The sequence below is a fragment of the Phyllosticta citriasiana genome (assembly GCF_038021145.1).
Source record: "Phyllosticta citriasiana strain CBS 120426 chromosome Unknown IWZ02scaffold_1, whole genome shotgun sequence".
NCBI lineage: Eukaryota > Fungi > Ascomycota > Dothideomycetes > Botryosphaeriales > Phyllostictaceae > Phyllosticta > Phyllosticta citriasiana.
Window position 1 is genome coordinate 2,359,058 of NW_027117278.1, and position 17,229 is coordinate 2,376,286.

General features: G+C 54.9%; 9 protein-coding genes across 9 annotated transcripts; 6 read left to right on the forward strand and 3 right to left on the reverse strand.

Annotated features, from left to right (window-relative positions):
- Positions 1-861: 861 nt before the first annotated feature.
- IWZ02DRAFT_27263 (superoxide dismutase) lies at positions 862-2,463 on the forward strand. The gene is made up of 2 exons (XM_066763514.1): positions 862-1,653; positions 1,719-2,463. Exons 1-2 carry the CDS (start codon positions 1,226-1,228, stop codon positions 2,377-2,379), a joined length of 1,089 nt encoding a protein of 362 aa, XP_066627399.1. The 5' UTR covers positions 862-1,225; the 3' UTR covers positions 2,380-2,463.
- A 210-nt stretch (positions 2,464-2,673) lies between these two features.
- On the forward strand, positions 2,674-3,770 carry IWZ02DRAFT_27234 (uncharacterized protein). The gene is made up of 2 exons (XM_066763512.1): positions 2,674-2,943; positions 3,034-3,770. Exons 1-2 carry the CDS (start codon positions 2,879-2,881, stop codon positions 3,611-3,613), a joined length of 645 nt encoding a protein of 214 aa, XP_066627400.1. The 5' UTR covers positions 2,674-2,878; the 3' UTR covers positions 3,614-3,770.
- On the forward strand, positions 3,764-4,706 carry IWZ02DRAFT_440278 (uncharacterized protein). Its single transcript, XM_066766825.1, has one exon. It carries the CDS (start codon positions 3,916-3,918, stop codon positions 4,258-4,260), a length of 345 nt encoding a protein of 114 aa, XP_066627401.1. The 5' UTR covers positions 3,764-3,915; the 3' UTR covers positions 4,261-4,706.
- Positions 4,707-5,540: 834 nt separating this feature from the next.
- Positions 5,541-7,015, reverse strand: IWZ02DRAFT_429441 (Homogentisate 1,2-dioxygenase; the record flags this gene model as incomplete). The annotated part of the gene is made up of 2 exons (XM_066765988.1): positions 5,541-6,894; positions 6,948-7,015. 2 exons carry the CDS (start codon positions 7,013-7,015, stop codon positions 5,541-5,543), a joined length of 1,422 nt encoding a protein of 473 aa, XP_066627402.1.
- A 397-nt stretch (positions 7,016-7,412) lies between these two features.
- On the forward strand, positions 7,413-8,981 carry IWZ02DRAFT_440281 (uncharacterized protein). The gene is made up of 2 exons (XM_066766826.1): positions 7,413-8,517; positions 8,566-8,981. Exons 1-2 carry the CDS (start codon positions 7,563-7,565, stop codon positions 8,913-8,915), a joined length of 1,305 nt encoding a protein of 434 aa, XP_066627403.1. The 5' UTR covers positions 7,413-7,562; the 3' UTR covers positions 8,916-8,981.
- Positions 8,982-10,589: 1,608 nt separating this feature from the next.
- IWZ02DRAFT_368970 (cytochrome P450) lies at positions 10,590-12,405 on the forward strand (the record flags this gene model as incomplete). Its single annotated transcript, XM_066764406.1, has 4 exons — positions 10,590-10,808; positions 10,872-11,163; positions 11,296-11,640; positions 11,693-12,405. The coding sequence occupies 4 exons, from the start codon at positions 10,590-10,592 to the stop codon at positions 12,403-12,405; spliced, it is 1,569 nt and encodes a 522-aa protein (XP_066627404.1).
- A 147-nt stretch (positions 12,406-12,552) lies between these two features.
- IWZ02DRAFT_27293 (WD40-repeat-containing domain protein) lies at positions 12,553-14,003 on the reverse strand. The gene is made up of 4 exons (XM_066763519.1): positions 13,398-14,003; positions 13,184-13,342; positions 12,608-13,132; positions 12,553-12,555 (listed from the first exon to the last, which is right to left on the reverse strand). Exons 1-3 carry the CDS (start codon positions 13,821-13,823, stop codon positions 12,752-12,754), a joined length of 966 nt encoding a protein of 321 aa, XP_066627405.1. The 5' UTR covers positions 13,824-14,003; the 3' UTR covers positions 12,553-12,555; positions 12,608-12,751.
- A 281-nt stretch (positions 14,004-14,284) lies between these two features.
- On the reverse strand, positions 14,285-15,478 carry IWZ02DRAFT_27399 (N-terminal domain of NEFA-interacting nuclear protein NIP30-domain-containing protein). The gene is made up of 2 exons (XM_066763539.1): positions 15,014-15,478; positions 14,285-14,943 (listed from the first exon to the last, which is right to left on the reverse strand). The coding sequence occupies exons 1-2, from the start codon at positions 15,177-15,179 to the stop codon at positions 14,375-14,377; spliced, it is 735 nt and encodes a 244-aa protein (XP_066627406.1). The 5' UTR covers positions 15,180-15,478; the 3' UTR covers positions 14,285-14,374.
- Positions 15,479-15,805: 327 nt separating this feature from the next.
- On the forward strand, positions 15,806-16,862 carry IWZ02DRAFT_369246 (putative glycerol dehydrogenase Gcy1; the record flags this gene model as incomplete). The annotated part of the gene is made up of 4 exons (XM_066764418.1): positions 15,806-16,048; positions 16,103-16,263; positions 16,315-16,611; positions 16,661-16,862. The coding sequence occupies 4 exons, from the start codon at positions 15,806-15,808 to the stop codon at positions 16,860-16,862; spliced, it is 903 nt and encodes a 300-aa protein (XP_066627407.1).
- Positions 16,863-17,229: the final 367 nt, after the last annotated feature.

A 17,229-nucleotide genomic window follows, 5' to 3' on the forward strand; every position in this document is an offset into this window, starting at 1 on the left:
AGCCAACCACCCATGGGTTGGACCAGGAATGGAAAAAGATCCTGTGCTCGGCACACATGAGGCGGCAGCGCGACCAAATCTGGAGCCGTGTCGATGCAGCCAGACTGCGTTCCTGGGGTGAGGTGGCTGGGGCACCACGCAAATGGACGAGCAAAAGAGCAAGGAAGGGCGCACGCAGCCGAGGCTGACAGCACATACCGAAGCAGCCCGCCGGCCAACGGCACGCCAGCGAAGACGGAGAGGTTCAGCAGCTGGCCACTTGCAACGGGTCGTCGGTCGCAGAAGAGGGCGGTTCTCCAGCATCAAACGCGACAACGGTCGAACTGAAGCAGAGAGGATGGGTGCTGCGACACGACATACATGGCCATATGGCCAGCGGGATGGGGATCCTGATTGGTTGACTACCATCGAACACGGGCGCATTGCAATTTGAGGTGGCTGGGCCTCTCTGTGCAGACACGCAGCGGGTTTGTTCCTGGGGGTTGCACAGAGACTGGCTTGACGCTGTCGACCTGGCCTACACGCAGGGGGTTAAGACAACTTGGCGGTGCGTGTGGACTCCCTGCGCCCTGAGGTAAAGTTGGTTGATGGAATATGGAATGGCCATGACTTGAGCTCAGCAGGCGCAATCGACTGATGACGCGTGAGGAGGGATGCGGCTCACAGATGTGCGTCAGCCCTGCCCGTCTTCTCGCCGTCAAAGCCGTTTCTTGTCGGTCGACGGAGTGTAGTGTGCCAGCTGAAACGCGGGAGCGTAGATTGTCCTACCTTGCATCCAGAACCAGAACTGGGTGTGCCTGTCTACTCCGGATGTGCGGCAGGGACTGCACCTGTCACCAACACCTTATTGTTCATGACCACCGCCCCAAAACATCCCTCTCATCTACCTTGACTCCGGATTAATAACTCGCGCTGCGCCCAGCGTTCTCCTCTTCCAAATCTCAAAGTTTCCCTGGTAGCTCGACATCATTGGTCAGCGTATCCCCGCTGCTCTCGTCACTTCTCCGACTGTCTCCCTAATAAAGTAAACGCCCGCGCCAACTGAGCCGCTTGCAGCCCGCCGTTAATCTTTGGCCAGTTGGGACTGCCCTTTTGTCCTTGCCCGGGCGTGCTGCGACTCACAACCTTCTCAAAATCTCTCGAGCTCGCCTTGTCCACTGCTCGCCCAACCCAACATCCATCACTGCCCATCCACGAGGACTCCACTCGTAGCCAATCGTTCCAAATGCTCTATTCGACCCTCGTCGTCGCCGCTCTCAGCGCCCTGGCCGTCGCCCAGGAAGACGTTACCGGCAAGCTTGGCGATGCCGTTGAGAACCTGAACAATCCGCCGGCCACCGTCTACCAGGCCATTTTCGACCAACCAAAGTCCACTGTGCGCGGTGTCGTCGTTGCCTCTTCCGTCGGCCCTGGTGTTCCTGTCCAGATCCAGGTCAACATTGCGGGCCTTCCTGAAGAGGGCGGTCCGTTTCTTTACCATGTACACGACCAGCCCGTGCCCCCCGACGGCAACTGTACAAAGACTCTGGCTCACTTGGACCCCTTTATCCGCGGCGAGAAGCCCATTTGCAACCCCAAGAGGCCATTCGCTTGCCAGGTTGGTGACTTGAGCGGCAAGCAAAACAACATTACTACTCGGGCCTTTTCTGCCAAGTAAGTGACCTCCAACTGAACGATTTGACATCACGTGGGAGCAATTCATTAACAGGACATTACAGCTACCCCGATGTCTACCTTTCTCTCGTCCCCGGTGTTGGTGCCTTCATTGGCAACCGCAGCATTGTCTTCCACTACGCCAACTTGACCCGCATCACCTGCGCCAACTTTGTCCGCGTCGGTCCTGAAATTCCTAATGTGGGCAACAACAACGCTCTCTGTCCTCCCGGCGCTGGCGGTGTTCCTGCTGGCGTGTCCCCTCCTCCCAGCTCTCCCTTTGGCACCGTTCCCGGCACTTCGCCTCTTCCAATCCCGACCCTAGCTGCCGGTAACGGCGCCGGTAGCGCTGGCGGTTCTGCTGGCGGCGCTGGCAACGTTGCTGGCGGCGCCGGCGGAGTTGGTGGTGGAGTTGGTGGTGGAGTTGGTGGTGGAGTTGGTGGTGGAGTTGGTGGTGGCGCTGGCGGTGGCGCTGGCGGTGGCGCTGGCGGTTCTGCTGGCGGTTCTCCTGGCGGCGCTGGCAACGTTGCTGGCGGCGCCGGTGGAGTTGGTGGTGGCGCCAATAATGCTAATGCTACTACCAATCCCGGCACTAATGTCAGCACGCCTGTTGTACCGCCGACTCCAACAATTTCTGGTCCCGCTCAGGTCACGACCGCTGCTGCAGCACGAAACCGCATTGGAGGCGCAGTCGTTGCCATTGCTATGGCCGCAGCATTGTTGTGAGATTGAGCCGCATCAGGACGTCGCGCATCTACCTCACAACGCAGTCAGAAATGTGGCGGATCAAGCGTTTTCGACGACGCTGCGCTGAGGTGAGAAGTCGACGCGTGGGGTTCCAGGATCGACCCAAAATCTGAAATTCCGGTTCGGGACTCGGATTGGTCTCTGGTATGGTCTGGTCTGGACTGGATACGACACTTGGATGGGGAAAAAAACGGCCTTGGACGGAGTTCGCTGTTTCATTTTGCATCTGCCCTGCCCCCCTTCTCCGCAAGACACTTGGTTCGACCTTATGGCTGCGACTTTTTTCCACGGACGGCGCTGAGCTCCTTCGGCCTCGAAAATCGAAAATCTTGCTTCTGCTTCTGCTTCTGCTTAGTCGTGGATCCCTGCTTTACGCACTCTCCGCGTCGACCATTGCGTCGGCAGTGCGTGTGCAGAGAGATCATGCACTGTCTGCTCTCCTCGCCTCGACCAAAGCTCTTTCGATTCGACCACTCTCATGCTCACGCGTGGAGCTCTTCTTGCTTTTTCTCGTTCCTCTTCTACCTGGTCAACGATTGACCACTGAATACTCTGTTCATGTCAGCGATCTGACCGCTTTCTGTTTGCTTCTGATTCTACGCAGCCGCCATGGCTGCACGGCGCAAAACTTTCCTTATATCCAAGTCGTCAAGTCTGCTTTTACGCCCGCCGCCTGCCTCCCTCTCCGCCATTCAACCTCTTTACCTCTTCTTGTCTCCCCCCTTGCTCATCTAATGGCACCATCCAAACCCCCTATCTGTCTGTTTACTTGTCTGTCTTGTTGTGTCGTAATCCTCCTGTCTTGCCTGTAGTCCAAACCCAAAAAACATTTTTCTCACTATTCTTCACTACTTTGTCTCTCACCCACACCCTCTATCCACCCACCTACAAAACCAAAATTCCATTCCATCTCCCTCCTCCTCCTCCTCCTCTCCCGCCTTGTCCAAACCTGTATATAGATCGTCGCCGCGCTACGCTCAATGCGCGCGCGCACGCACAACAACCATTCATATTCTATGCCTTGAAGCTGATCTCGCACCATCATCATGCCGTCAACTCAATTCACCATAAATCAACCCCTCCCCCAGCCCTGCCCAAGCAGATTAAGACCTTTGGCCGAAGCAGAGCATGCGCTGCGGCGCGGTGCGAACCTCCAATGACCAACGGCCAACGACTAACGACCGACATGATCGTCCAGAGAGCGTTTGGTTAGCCTGCCGCAACGCGGAGCGCGTCTCAAGTGCGTGCCTGGCCGGACGGGTGGACGGGGAGGAAACATGTGCGTGAGTTAGAGATGTCAGCGGCGCGTCAGGGGTGCGATGATGGGAATGGGATGGGGAGAGGGGCAGGCGCGGTAAGGGGAAAAGGAGGGGATGACGGAAAGGGGGGAAAAAAAAAAAAAAAAAAAAGGGAGCTGGATCGAAACAGAAGCATTATGCGTTTTGTGTCGGCTTGACGGATGGATCGGTTCCCTTGGTTTGAACTATTCCGATTTATTCCGGTGGGATTGGTTTGATGGGATGGGGTTTGAGTTTGCGTATGTTTGGTGCGTTGTGTTGTGTTGCGTTGCTTTTAGCGCAGCAGCAGGCGTGGGAGATTTTGTGTGTGTGTGTGTGTGTGGTTTCTTTCGGAGGAGGAGGTGGTGGTGATGGGAGTTGCGAAGGACGAGTGCGCGCTGCACTAAGTACATGGGCGAAATCAAGTCTGTGTAAGTATCCGGTTAGGAAGTGCAAGAATGCTGGAGTAGCGCCAACTTTCCACACCACGCTCCAACAATTTTCTTTTACCATGCCTCTTTGGTTTCTCCCATCTCACCGACTACATGTGTCCCAAACCCCACGATCCTCAACAGCCATATAATCTCTCTCCACGCAAGCAGCCGTAACTGCCTCCACCACTTTCCCCCCTTTCTCCTCTCCCACCTCATCCCAAACCAACACGCACGCACGCACGCACGTCCCACCGCGCCACGCACAACGCGCAAGCCCGGCGGACTCGGTAATTGAACGATCAGGAAGACAGACTCGACCGACCGACTGACTGACTGATAAGCGACGCAAGTAAGCAAGAAGGCGTCCGGACAGGCAGGTGAGCAGGGACCAGGGCGCCGGGCTGCCGCGCGGACAGGGCAGGGAAGGGATGGGGTTTGGAACTAGGGTCGTTCATGGTACAGTACTATGCAATGTGGTATGAAACGTGAGTGAGGGGCAAGGAATGTGAGAGGAACGATGGAGAGGGGTCAGGGGTGTTGGTGTTAGATGTGATGAGTGCCGCTGAAAGGGATAATGAAAATTATGATGATGGTGATGATGGTGCTCCTGGTGATCCACGTTTAAGCAATTTGCGCATACTTCCTCCTTAGCGGCGGCGCATGGCAGTTAAGATACTCTATGAAGGCAGTCAGTGCTTTACCTTAACCTTCAACATAATATAACATAGCACAGTACAGAACTAACACACACCACCGTATAGCAAGCGTGCGCACTCAACTAGCCAATAAGCACTGAAGAAGTAAGATCACACCAAACGATCATTGATCACAGAACTAGGGAAGCGACAAACGGGCGACAGGGATAAGGGGTCCTCTGTCCACACCCATCAAAACCCTTTTACTCCCCGCAAGCAAGGACAGGGTTAAGATCATGGTCCGGGCCCGGGGTCCTCCGCTCTCTGGAAAACCCGTCGATGACGCGCAACGGTGATGACGGATGGGACGGACGGTAGAACCCGCTGCAGGCAGTTGGTTGGTTGGCGGAAACGTGCGGCAGCGTGAGGGAGGAGTGGAGAGATTGTCATGTTCGATGCTGGCTAAGTACGTTGCTGCTGCCACTGCCGCTGCTGCGATAAGTGTCCTTATTTCATGACGTATTGACACAGCGAGGCGCGAGAGGGGCGGCGGACTGGGGTCGGGAACTATGGGGTAATGAGTGGCTTCTGCGGTTTCTTTGCAAGGGCAAGGCGGCGTCTTGATGAAACACGTTGCAGCTGTTTGATTATTCGTCAATGGCGGTAAACCAAGGAGTGGAAAAAGGAAGGGCGTGGTATTTTCCCCCTAGCATCCCAGTGAACGGAAATCCACCCAAACAAATTCGCTCCCCGTAACTTCGTTACAATGACTCGCATTCCGAAGAAATCGACATTCACGCGTAGTGCGGCTGTTGTCTTGCATGCGCCTGGCCACCTCCGACAGTGACTTCGTTCGCGATGCGCTTCTTGCCCGCCGGCATCTTGAAATGCGGCTTCAACGGGACCCAACTCTCGCTGTTGTATCCGTCCTGGACTTTGGCGCACTTGCTAAGGCCCCATTCCGTCACGCCGACCATGAGGCAGCTCTCAAACATGAAGGCCATGCTGCCCTCGCCCACCTTTTGCGGCTTGAGCTCAACTGACGACGCCTTTTCGTGCGTCGTCGCGTCCGGGCCGTGCGCAGACATGACGTTGTGCAGACTGGCACCAGCTGGTTGAAACCCGCCCCCCGTCTTGGCGTCGTACTGGCCGTGGATCAATCCCATGAACTCGGACATGGTGTTGCGATGGTACCAAGGGGGCCGGAACGTTTCCTCGGCCACAAGCCATCGCGGCGGAAAGATTACAAAGTCGGCAACCGCTGTACCCGCGTGGTCCGTTGGCGCCGTTAGAACCGTGTAAATGGACGGATCCGGGTGGTCGTATGAGATGCTACCAATGGCATTGTACCTCCCCAGGTCGTACTTGTACGGATAGTATAGCCCGTGCCATGCGACCACGTCAAAAGGGGTGTGGTTCTGTTTTGCGGCAAAAAGCTGACCGGCAAACTTGGACATGAGCGTCCACTCTGTGCTCGTGTCCTCGTCAAAGGATGCCACTGGAGCTTGAAAGTCGCGCGCGTTGGCTAGGCAGTTGCTGCCGATGGGTCCTAGCTCAGGGAGAGCAAAATGACCTTGGTACAGCTCGCAGATGTAGCCGCGGACCGGACCATGGGGTAGGGTCACGCGATACCGGACACCCCGTGGAATGACGCAAATCTCGTTGGGTCTGACGAGGAGCTTTCCCAACTCTGTCTGAATGTCGAGGACGCCATGCTGAGGGACGATGAGAAAGTCGCCGTCTGCAGAGTAAAAGGCGGAGTGTTGGTCCATGTCCTTGCCTGCAGCATAGATGTAGTACCCGACACCCGACTTGGTGATGGGACTTCCAGCACCGGCGATAAGGTGCAGGGCGTGAACCCAGTCGACCGTTTCGTCGAGATCGAAAGGATCCCATCGCAACTGGTTGGGAATCTGATGAATCTTCTCCCACGGCTTGTTTTCAGGGTTGGTGTTGAAGGTCTGATGCTCTCGCGGCTCAAAGTTGCTGTGGGCCGACGCGGGCAGGACGCGATACAGCCAGGTCTGCTGATTCTCGGCGCGTGGAGCAGTAAAGGCCGTACCCGATAGCTTCTCAGCATACAAACCGTACGGTGGCTTCTGGGGCGAGTTGGTGGCGATGGGCAGAGCGCCCTCTACAGCTTCAGTCCTGCGGCTGGGAATCAGCAACTGGGGCTCAGGGTCTGGTGACCAGGCACGCACTCATGGTAGGAGTTGAAGCCATTCTGGTATCGATATTTTTCGGGGACGGCGAAATTCGTGAAAGGCATGGTGCTCGTCGCAGTAGTCGGGGTTGAAGAGCTCGGTGAGGTTGCGCTCAGTCAAGGGAAGCAGGGACTTGGGAGCCTTGGTAGCGGGGGAGGAGCGCGGGAGGCGGATGCGTTTGACAAGACGAGACCAGACACGGCGTTCTTGAATCTGAGAAGGCGAGGGCTTGTTGGGATCGTCGTAGGAGGAGATGACACGGCCAGAGGTGCTGGAGTCCATTTCGCCTTTTGTCCCGGCGGACTAGTGGGAGCGTGTAGCCGTCGAGTGCGGAACTGGACGACGAGATGGAGGAGATGGAGTTGGTGGGAGGCCGGGAACCCTGTGTGGGGAAGGGGGGCATTGGCCATGCCAACCGAAAACGTGCGGAATCGCTCCGTACGAGGGGACCCGACGAACCATCATCCATCCCTTGAACCTACATGCTGATGGCCGAGCTGACGCTTGCGAGCATGGCCTTCGGCTTCAGCTCCATCGCCAGCCACTACAAGTCGCTGTCCTCTTCCTGCTCATCCATTGACCCTCTTCGTCGTTGAGCTACCCTGTACCACCATGCCTGCTCTCCGCTCCTGGCTCAACATCCCCAAGGGCTCGCACTTCTCCCTCGCCAACATCCCCTTTGGCATCATATCCACTCCTCTATCCCCCAAACCACGCGTTGCCATTGCAGTCGGAGACCAGGCCCTCGACCTCGAAATCTTTGTGGCAAACAATGGCTTTTCCGCGCTTTCAATCATCCAGCCACACCAGCACGTGTTTTCCGAGCCTACGCTGAATGCATTCGCAGCCCTCGGTCGTCCAATTCACAGCGTGGTCCGCAAATATATCCAAGACATCTTTTTGGAGAACACGCCGCATCCGGACCTTCTCAAGGACAATGCCGCCCTCCAGACCGCCGCGCTCGTCCCCCTCGACAAGATCAAAAACCACATTCCCTTCAAGATTGGCGACTACACCGACTTCTTCGTCGGCCTGAACCACGCCTTCAATGCGGGCCAGATGTTCCGCGGGCCTATGCTTGCCCTGAACCCAAACTACAAACATCTACCTGTAGGATACCACGGCAGAGCGTCATCGATTGTGGTTTCGGGGACCCCGATCCGCAGACCAAGCGGCCAGTTCTTGGAAAATCCCGCTGCCGAGATCAAGAAGCCCATTTTCTCAGCATCACGCAAGCTCGACTTTGAACTGGAGCTGGGAGCATTTGTGTGCAAAGACACAAAGCTGGGCGAACCCATACCCGTGGACGAAGCCGACCAGAGCATTTTTGGAGTCGTCATGATGAATGACTGGTCTGCTCGGGACATTCAGGCCTGGGAGTATGTTCCTCTGGGGCCTTTCAACGCCAAAAACTTTGGAACGAGCATCAGTCCTTGGGTGGTCTTGTACGAGGCACTGGAGCCCTTCTTGACCAAGGGCCTGCAGAATGACGAGGAGATATTGCCCTACATGAAGTCAGAGCGCAACGAGACGGTCCCAGACATCAAGTTGAGGGTTGATATTGAGTGTGAGTGTTCAATTATCCCTTGTACCTGCACAACTAACGACAGCACAGCGAGCTCTGGAACAAAAGGAACCATTTGCGAGACCAGCGGCAAGAACCTGCTCTTTTCGTTTCCGCAGATGCTGGCCCACCACACGGTAGGTGGGTGTCCCTTCAATGTAGGCGACTTGCTTGGATCCGGCACCATCAGCGGGACGACTCCTGGGTCTCTGGGATGTCTCTTGGAGTCAACACAGAATGGGAAGCTGACCATGAAACTCTCGGGAGGAGACGAGAGGACCTTTCTCCACGATGGGGATGAGATTATCTTCACTGGCGTGTGTGGCAGCGACGAGGACGCTCTTGTTGGCTTTGGTCAGTGCCGCGGGAAGATTGAGCCTGCGCTTAAGTTTCCATTTTAGCCGTGCATCTATGAATATGTGTATCATTCAGTCGAACCAAATGAAAGATCATTCATGTTTGTGAGACTACTCACCCATTCGGACTTAAAGCTTCGAGACTTCCACTTGGTCTTGGCACTTGTGGTGGCAGCCACTAAGCTCCTAGTGTGCCAATTCTTTGCAGACGTCGAGATTCCAGAAACTATGACTCTAAACCTAAGTCATTCGGCATGATGAAATCTTCCTGTCTATACTTTGAAGGGAAATAGTTTTACCTTTTGTCTCTCCCAACAATCGATAGATTATCCTTTACATTCACCGCGCCCGTTGACAGGCGGCGCCGTCTAACAGCCCAGACGCCCAGCACAGCTAACATCAACATTTCCCAGCCGACTAAATGACGTAATGCACATAATCACCTACATGTGCCACCCGACACCAGCATAAAAGCTACCTACCCCTGTTAAATAAATCTCTGCTGCCACCTACCTCCGCACGGCGCCATTCCGCACGCCAACACCAAGAAATCCGGGAGAGGCGCGCGCACACGCACGTCCTTCGTCTCCTCCGCACATACGGCGGACGGGGAGTAGTGGGGCGACGGAAAGCGGCCGCACGACTTGTAGCAGGCATCCCCGCGCGGCGCCCAATGGTCTGCACCCAATCACAATTAGCCGTGCTGCGTCTCTAGACCAGACCAGACCAGACCACATGAAGGCGGGCAGGCGGGCAGGCCCAGAAACTGTGCTGGTCGTATATGTATGGTGTATGATTTGTGACAAAAGCTTCGTCGTCGTTGTCTCGTCTCGTCTCGTCTCGTTCCGGACCCGAGCTCGGCCTCCGTGTCCGAGATGACCATGTGAAAAAAGGGACGATGGGGGGCGTGTTGTTTGGGTTTGCTGACTTGCTCTGTGTTGACCTACGAATAACCTCGAATTTTTTTTTTCCCGTTGCTGTATGGACGATTGGCGAGTGGGCCCAATTGTTTTGTGTGCCGCGAATCGAGGTGCTGTGACCATGCGGAATGTATGCTACTGTAGTGTGGAGGCATGACAGCGCGAGACCAAATGTGCGCAGCTCCACCGCTGACGCCAGCGAGCCACAGTGCACTTGGCTGCTGCGCGTGCAAACTTATGGCGGGCATGATGAGACAGACGTGGAAGAGCTTTTCCTTAGGTTAGTTGGGTACTATGTTGGACGTTTTGGCGTTTAGATCAATACATTGATATATTGAAGTCTCCCTTCACGATGTGTCGGGCGGACTGATGAATCAGCGATGTCAGAGTACGGGAAAGCTTCTTCGCATGGTTTTTACACAAACAAGACTTTTGAATAGCCGGTTAGCAGGCGTGGAGACAAAAGAGGTAGTAAAACATAGTTGCGAGACGACAGCCAGCTGCCAATTGGCAGCGCTGTTGAGGTGGAGGCGTGGGTGTGATGACGCTAAGGGTGCGGAACTACGAGCGCTGGGACGGAACGCCATGCATGCTATGTTTTCTAGCTTTCAAGGGTCACTACCCGGGTTGCTTCATGGATTCGGGGCTCGCTGGCTGCCAGCCGTATAATAAAAAGCTGCTCCAGATGCTCTTGGTCTGTTGAATCTACGATTCTCGTGCCTAACTCGATTTTCCGACTGCTGTCGCTCAAGTCCGCACCCGTTTCCCCTTTATCCGGTCTCCCCCAACTTTGCCCGCCATGTCGCTACTGGTGCAGATCCTGGCCGTCGTTGTGGTCGTGTATTCCCTCGTACGCTACTTCAATCGGACGGACATGCCCAAGATCAAGGGCATTCCTGAAATCCCGGGAGTGCCAATTTTTGGAAACCTGATCCAGCTGGGGACGAACCACGCCAAGGTGGCGCGCGAGTGGTCCAAGAAATACGGTCCGGTATTTCAAGTGCGGCTGGGAAATCGAGTGAGTAGTGACAAAAAAAATGATGAAATGCGTACATGTTGGGGGTTCTGAACAAATTGCCAGCGTATCGTCTTCGCAAACAGCTTTGATTCTGTCCGCGATTTGTGGATTCACAACCAATCTGCGCTCATTTCGAGACCCACGCTCCACACTTTCCACAAGGTTGTGTCTAGTTCCCAAGGCTTTACCATTGGCACCTCGCCATGGGACGAGTCGTGCAAGAACAGGCGTAAAGCTGCTGCAACAGCTCTCAACAGACCTGCAGTGCAGTCGTACATGCCCATCATCGACCTCGAGTCGTATGTTAGTATTATCGAGATGCTCAAGGACAGCCAATACGGTCAGATCGACATTGGTGAGTTTTCCATCTCTCTTTTCTCGACACGGATTGCGGCAGAGCAGAACTCGACAAACAAAAGGAGAAAAATAGGGAGATTTGCAAAAAGAATGGACATCTTACGACAAATCCCACTAACTCGCCTCACAGACCCCGCCCCCTACTTCCAGCGCTTTGCTCTCAACACCAGCTTAACCCTCAACTACGGCTTCCGCATCGCCGGCAACGTCAACGACGAGATGCTCCGCGAGATTGTGACTGTGGAACGCCTCATCTCCAACTACCGATCGACGAGCAACAACTGGCAAGACTACGTCCCCTTGCTGAGGCTGTTTTCGACCAGGACGGACCAGGGCGCGGCCGAGAGCAGGCAGAGACGCGAAGTCTACATGGACAAGTTGCAGCATATGCTCCAGGAGAGGATTGCTGAAGGCACTGACAAGCCTTGCATCACCGGCAATGTGTTGAAGGATCCGGAGGCGAAGCTGAACCATGGTGAGTCACCTAGAACACCTCAAGATGAAGTTGACTCGCTAACGTCCACCAGCTGAGGTCCTTTCCATCGGCCTATCCATGGTATCAGCAGGTCTCGACACCGTCCCCAGCAACCTGATTATGGGACTCGCAGCGCTCTCCTCATCCACAGGCCAACGCATCCAGAAAAAGGCGTACGAAGAAATCATGCGCGTCTACCCAGACGGCAACGCATGGTCGCACTGCCTGGTCGAAGAAAAGATCCCTTACATCACGGCGCTCGTGAAGGAGACGCTGCGCTTCTGGACCGTGATCCCCATCTCTCTGCCGCGCGTGTCCATCAAAGACGTCGAGTACAAAGGCGCCATCATCCCCGCCGGCACCACGTTTTACATGAACGCGTACGCGGCCAACTACGACGAAGGACACTTTAAGAACCCGTTCGACTTTGAGCCCGAGCGGTACATGAAGAGCGATGAGGAGTGGAATCCCGAGGTCAGCGGCACGCCGCACTACGGCTACGGTGCAGGTAGCAGAATGTGCGCTGGCAGCCACTTGGCGAATAGGGAGTTGTTTACGGCGTTTGTAAGGATGATTTCGGCGTTTGAGATTGTCGAGGCGAAGGACCCCAAGGATAGGCCCACTATCGATTGTTTGGAGGCCAACGCTTTGCCTACCAGTTTGACCATGGAGCCGAAGAAGTTCAAGGTTGGTCTCAAGGTGAGGGATAGGGATGTGCTTGAGCGGTGGTTCCGGGAGAGTGAGGAGAATACGAGACATTTGTAGTCTATACACGGGTCTAGGAAATAGCGAATTTGCAAATTGGCGAGCGATGGTGTTTTCCATTTCAATGGGACTCGACGAGTTCGAAAAGCGAACAAATGCCACGTTTGGCGAATCTCTTCCGACTATACATGTCGTGGCAATTTTGGTGGCCTTTACAGACTGGCGTCAGTAACAGTGTTGAAGAATCAAGTGGCAAACTCACCTTGGCATTCTTCCTCAGTAAGCTCTGCCTCAAAACTTTGGGTATACTGTCCTCTCAGCGCCTTGGCTGGCCCGTCGCCATACTCGGCCTACAGATGGCGAGCAAGAGTAACAATGTCAATGTTCATCCACACAGGAATCAACCTCAGCCTCTCTCAGCACCACCAACAATCTTCAAGACCGTGGAGTCTGAATATGCGAGTACGTAGCGACTCGGATGCCATTGCACACACGGAGACGGAGAATTCGTTTCCACCTTGTGCACGTATTCTCCAGACTCTACGTGGGCGACTTCGAGGCCGGTTCCTTCATCTGATCCTCCGACAATGTAGCTGCCATCAAAAGAAAAGCTGACGGTGCGGACGGGCCCGGTCATGTTGGTCAGAGTGCGCTGGCAGATCCAGTCCTTGGTGTCCCACAGTGTTATGAGTGCGTCGGAGCCGCCAATCGCGAGGTATGAGGCCGTGGGTGAGTAGCAGATGGAGTAGCAAGACGACGTGTGCGCATTCAGGGTGTGGATTGCGTTCTGTGTCTATCATCAGCAATGAATGATTTTTGAGTTGTGATATTGACGGACCATGGACGGGTAGTCAAGAACCTTGACGTGACCCTCGCCTGTTGTTAAGAAGAGCTCTTCACCGCTCCAAGAAAATGTCGTCTGGTTTGTCTGAACAGGTTGAGGGTGAATCTGCAATGCGGTAAAGGTCGAGCGAGAAATTGGAACCAGTTTGTCGTCCTGTGAATCGTCAGAACCAAGACCAATACGACGACAGCACACTCGATGCACTCACTTTGCGTCCCACAACTACCTCACTGCCGTCGGGTCTCCAGGACAGCGTAAAGGCTTCGCCTCCAACTTCGACCTTGGAGACACACAACTTGGTTCTGACGTCCCAAAACCTGACTGTCCCATCGGCGCTACAGCTTGCCAGCTCCGATTCCTTTGTAGGGTTCCACGCGACGCGCTCGATCGAATTGGTGTGTCCACGCAGCTCCGTTGAATTCTTTGCTTGAGGCTTCTCCGGATTCCAGACGCGTAGCGTGCGGTCGGATGCGCCCGTCGCGATCAGTGTGCCGAGCGGATTCCAGTCAATGGTGCGAATGTTGCGCGTGGCAGTTCCTCGCGAGACATCGGAGTATGTCTGCGTCTTAAGCTTTGAAAATATCGAGGGAAACGTGGCTTTGTTGAGTGTTCGAGGGCGCGATGGAGGTGCCATAGTGCAAAGGTGGATGAGTGATAGGGATGAGCTTTTTGGGGCGTCAATGGTGTTTGTATAGGGCTTGGTCAAATCATGCCGCGATTGACGTCGTTTGAGGTTTCCTCTTATCTCAGGTCCTCAGACCCTCTTTGCCGAGGTTTAGGCGGAGGCTCACCCTTAGGTGCGCTCTATCAAAATCCTAGCGCCAAACCTCAAAGGGTAAGCGTCTGAGGGCCTGAGATAAGGGTTCCTCTGGCGCGCGAGCTCCGCCGGAGGTCTCCACTGCCGTGTCGGTGCCGAATTAATGCCGTTGCATGGCTGTATGCTAGGTCAGGTTCTATTGCGATTAGACGCCCAAATACGGCATTGATTACTTGAAGCATTTTCATTTTGACTGGGACAGACTTCAATCCATGCTTTCACATGCGTTTCGGCGATTGGAGCACATAGATTATACTGATCTCACATGTTCTACTCTTTAACTACCTTGATGGTGGTGATCACGTTTTTTTTTTTCCTCCAACGCTTTCGATTTCTACGGCTACCCCAATACTGCCAATTGCTTTCAATCAGTCATCCTCATCCGAGGAGTATCCAGCCAGGCCCAGACCACCAACAGCAGGTTTGCTTGGTTTGGCAGGTTTCTCGTTGATCTCTGAGCTTTCGGCCAACTTGGAGCCCTTGGATAATGCAAGTTTTCCTGAAGAGTCGTCCTTCAAGATAGTCGACGAGGGCTTGGTGGAGCCAGCAGACGCGGTTGAGGTCTTTTCTGACGCAGCAGCAGTGTCCGCAGCCGTCTTTGAGGACTTGTCATCGGCGCTTGAAGCCTTTCGAAGTTTGACCCCGAGCAGGTTCTCTCGATCTTTGCCTTTTTTGCGCTTCTTGCCTGCGGATGCCCATTGCTCTTCTTCGGCAGCTGGGCTTCTCTCGGTGTCGCCAGCCAAGCGGGCAGCCCTTTCGGCCTCTTCTTGCTGCCTGCGGAATGCATCGAGTTGCTCCGTTGTCTCCTTTTTGACAGCTGCTTCTTTGGCTCGTGTTGACTCCAGCACCGAGTCGAGGAATTCGGCTTCGTCTTCATCGAGTGAGCGAAATTGGTTCTTGAACTTGATTGACTCTTCGAAAGCTTCCTGTTTCTTGGCTAAGATGGTTCAAGATCTATCATATTAGCTGCTGTGCACGATTGAACGTCGGTCCCAGCCGTAATTCACCCTTGTTCGCCTGGAGAACCTCATAAAGGCTCTTGCCGCCGTCCTGCTCTTTTTCCTCCTCTCTGCGCCTGCGGGCGGCCTCGATCTCTTGCTGAGCTTTGTGCCATTCTTCGTCTCGCTCAATTGGCTGCTCGTTGGTGCCGCCGGAGACGAAACCGGAAGACATGGCTGGGACGATGTTGGTTGAAAGTTGCAGAGACGGAGATGGAGCTTTGGCGCAACACCTGCGAAAGCCAGCCCCTCCGTTCGGGGTCCGTGCGGCGTCTGGCCTGGATCACCTCCCGGCGTTGGTGATGTCGCGCCACAGGCGCCTTTACCCCGCCATGGCCCTCAGCTTTTCGCTCCAAACAGACCAGCCAAATGCTTTTGTTTACTGCTCATATCCCGGAAAAAATGGCCCTCTGCGCCCTTTTGCCTATAACCGCTTGGCTCTTGGTCAATCCAAACTGGTCTATCTCGAGACGAGTCCGACGCCGAAGCCGTGTATGAGGGCTCTATCAGCGCAGCAGGACCAGTAATCGGCGCTGGTACTTGGTCCTCTCAGCCGGTAGGATGTGGGCGTACGAGAGCCTACAATTTTTTTGACTTGTCGAAACTCCATAGTCGACTCAGGTGGCCCGATGCAAGCCATGTCGGTGCTTGCCAAACGGGAACGTCATGCTGTGGGTACTGTACCTCGCATCAAAGCTAAATAACAGCTCGCTGCTCCCAACTGCCCTGTCCGCATCCACTTCTTGTCTCCTCCCACTTCTTCAAACCACACCCTCACCCCACACTCAATTCCAATTCACAATGGCTGGTACCCTCGAGCACACCAAGCAGACCTTTACCCTCAACACCGGCGCAAAGATTCCGGCTGTTGGTCTCGGCACCTGGCAGTCCAAGCCGAACGAAGTGCGCGAGGCCGTCAAGGTTGCGCTTCAGAAGGGCTACCGTCACATTGACACTGCTCTGGCCTACCAGAACGAAAAGGAAGTCGGCCAGGGCATCAAGGACTCTGGTGTTCCTCGCGAGGAGATTTGGCTCACCACCAAGGTAGAGTACCACCTTGAACATGCGAAAGAGTACTGAAAGGCTAACTCGAGCCAGTTGGACGTGACCTGGCACCACAGGGTTGAGGAGGGCATCACCTCTTCGCTCCGGGACCTCCAGACTGACTATGTGGACCTCTACCTGATCCACTGGCCAGCAGCCATGGACCCTGCCAACCCCCAGAAGGAGTTGCCTGACTGGGACTTTATCAAGACCTGGTGCGTTCAGTTGGCGTACAGCTTGTTCATGCGAAGCTGACATGACTCTAGGCAAGAGATGCAGAAGCTCCCTGCCTCTGGTCGCGCGCGCAACATTGGTGTCTCCAACTTTTGCAAGCACAACCTCGAGATTCTCCTCAACCACCCCACGACCAAGATTCCCCCGGCGGTCAACCAGTACGAGCTGCACCCCAGCTACCCGGCGCCCAAGCTCCTCGAATACTGCAAGGGCAAGAACATCCACCTCACTGCCTACAGCTGCCTTGGCTCGACCGACTCGCCGCTGTACAAGGACCCCGTTGTCGGTGAGATTGCCAAGGCAAAGGGCAAGAGCGTGCAGCAAGTTCTGTGAGTGAAATCGATACTTATATGTGGAACCAATCTGACTGGTTTGCAGCTTGATGTGGGGTATCCAGCGCGGTACTAGCGTCATCCCCAAGAGTGTCACCGCCTCGCGCATTGAGGCCAACTTTGCGCTCGACGGATGGGAGTTGACGGCGGATGAGGTCAAGACGCTGAGCAGCCTCAAGGGTCGCTTCAAGGTCTGCGATGGCGCTTTCCTGGGAGGCGCCAAGATCTTTTACGATGACGATGAGTAGAGGTGGTCGTGGTGAAGGAGGAGCAGATGGAGAGCCATAGATACCTTGCTTGAACGGATTCACGAACCACAATGCTATCCAGATTGAATGTAACCAATTGTCATTCAATAACAGTGAAAGCAAAGCGACAAATGCCTGGTGGAAGAAGGATGAAGGATGAAGGATGATGCAGCGGGGCAGGGGTCCGTGCAGAGCTGCCTAGGCGGTGTCCCACCTGCGGTTAAGGTGTTAAGGTGACTCGGCCAAGCTATGACGCTGACGCTTTCCCTCCTACATTTTTCCATTCCACCACCCTGCTTTTCCTTTATGTTGGCCAATTCTCTCCTTCATCGTGCGCGTTTATCCTCTCGTCTTTCTCTTCGCCTTG

What these genes read in the sequence shown, in the direction of transcription:
- IWZ02DRAFT_440278 (XM_066766825.1), top strand. Translation starts at nt 3,916, where the DNA reads ATGGGATGGGGTTTGAGTTTGCGTATGTTTGGTGCGTTGTGTTGTGTT.
- IWZ02DRAFT_27234 (XM_066763512.1), top strand. Translation starts at nt 2,879, where the DNA reads ATGCTCACGCGTGGAGCTCTTCTTGCTTTTTCTCGTTCCTCTTCTACC. An exon ending in ACCTGGTCAACGATTGACCA is followed by an intron (nt 2,944 to 3,033) that starts CTGAATACTCTG and finishes CGCAAAACTTTC; the next exon opens with CTTATATCCAAGTCGTCAAG.
- IWZ02DRAFT_440281 (XM_066766826.1), top strand. Translation starts at nt 7,563, where the DNA reads ATGCCTGCTCTCCGCTCCTGGCTCAACATCCCCAAGGGCTCGCACTTC. An exon ending in GTTGAGGGTTGATATTGAGT is followed by an intron (nt 8,518 to 8,565) that starts GTGAGTGTTCAA and finishes ACGACAGCACAG; the next exon opens with CGAGCTCTGGAACAAAAGGA.
- IWZ02DRAFT_27293 (XM_066763519.1), bottom strand. Translation starts at nt 13,823, where the DNA reads ATGGCACCTCCATCGCGCCCTCGAACACTCAACAAAGCCACGTTTCCC. An exon ending in AGGTAGTTGTGGGACGCAAA is followed by an intron (nt 13,343 to 13,397) that starts GTGAGTGCATCG and finishes GACGATTCACAG; the next exon opens with GACGACAAACTGGTTCCAAT. An exon ending in TTCTTGACTACCCGTCCATG is followed by an intron (nt 13,133 to 13,183) that starts GTCCGTCAATAT and finishes TGATAGACACAG; the next exon opens with AACGCAATCCACACCCTGAA.
- IWZ02DRAFT_27263 (XM_066763514.1), top strand. Translation starts at nt 1,226, where the DNA reads ATGCTCTATTCGACCCTCGTCGTCGCCGCTCTCAGCGCCCTGGCCGTC. An exon ending in ACTCGGGCCTTTTCTGCCAA is followed by an intron (nt 1,654 to 1,718) that starts GTAAGTGACCTC and finishes AGGACATTACAG; the next exon opens with CTACCCCGATGTCTACCTTT.
- IWZ02DRAFT_27399 (XM_066763539.1), bottom strand. Translation starts at nt 15,179, where the DNA reads ATGTCTTCCGGTTTCGTCTCCGGCGGCACCAACGAGCAGCCAATTGAG. An exon ending in GGTTCTCCAGGCGAACAAGG is followed by an intron (nt 14,944 to 15,013) that starts GTGAATTACGGC and finishes GAACCATCTTAG; the next exon opens with CCAAGAAACAGGAAGCTTTC.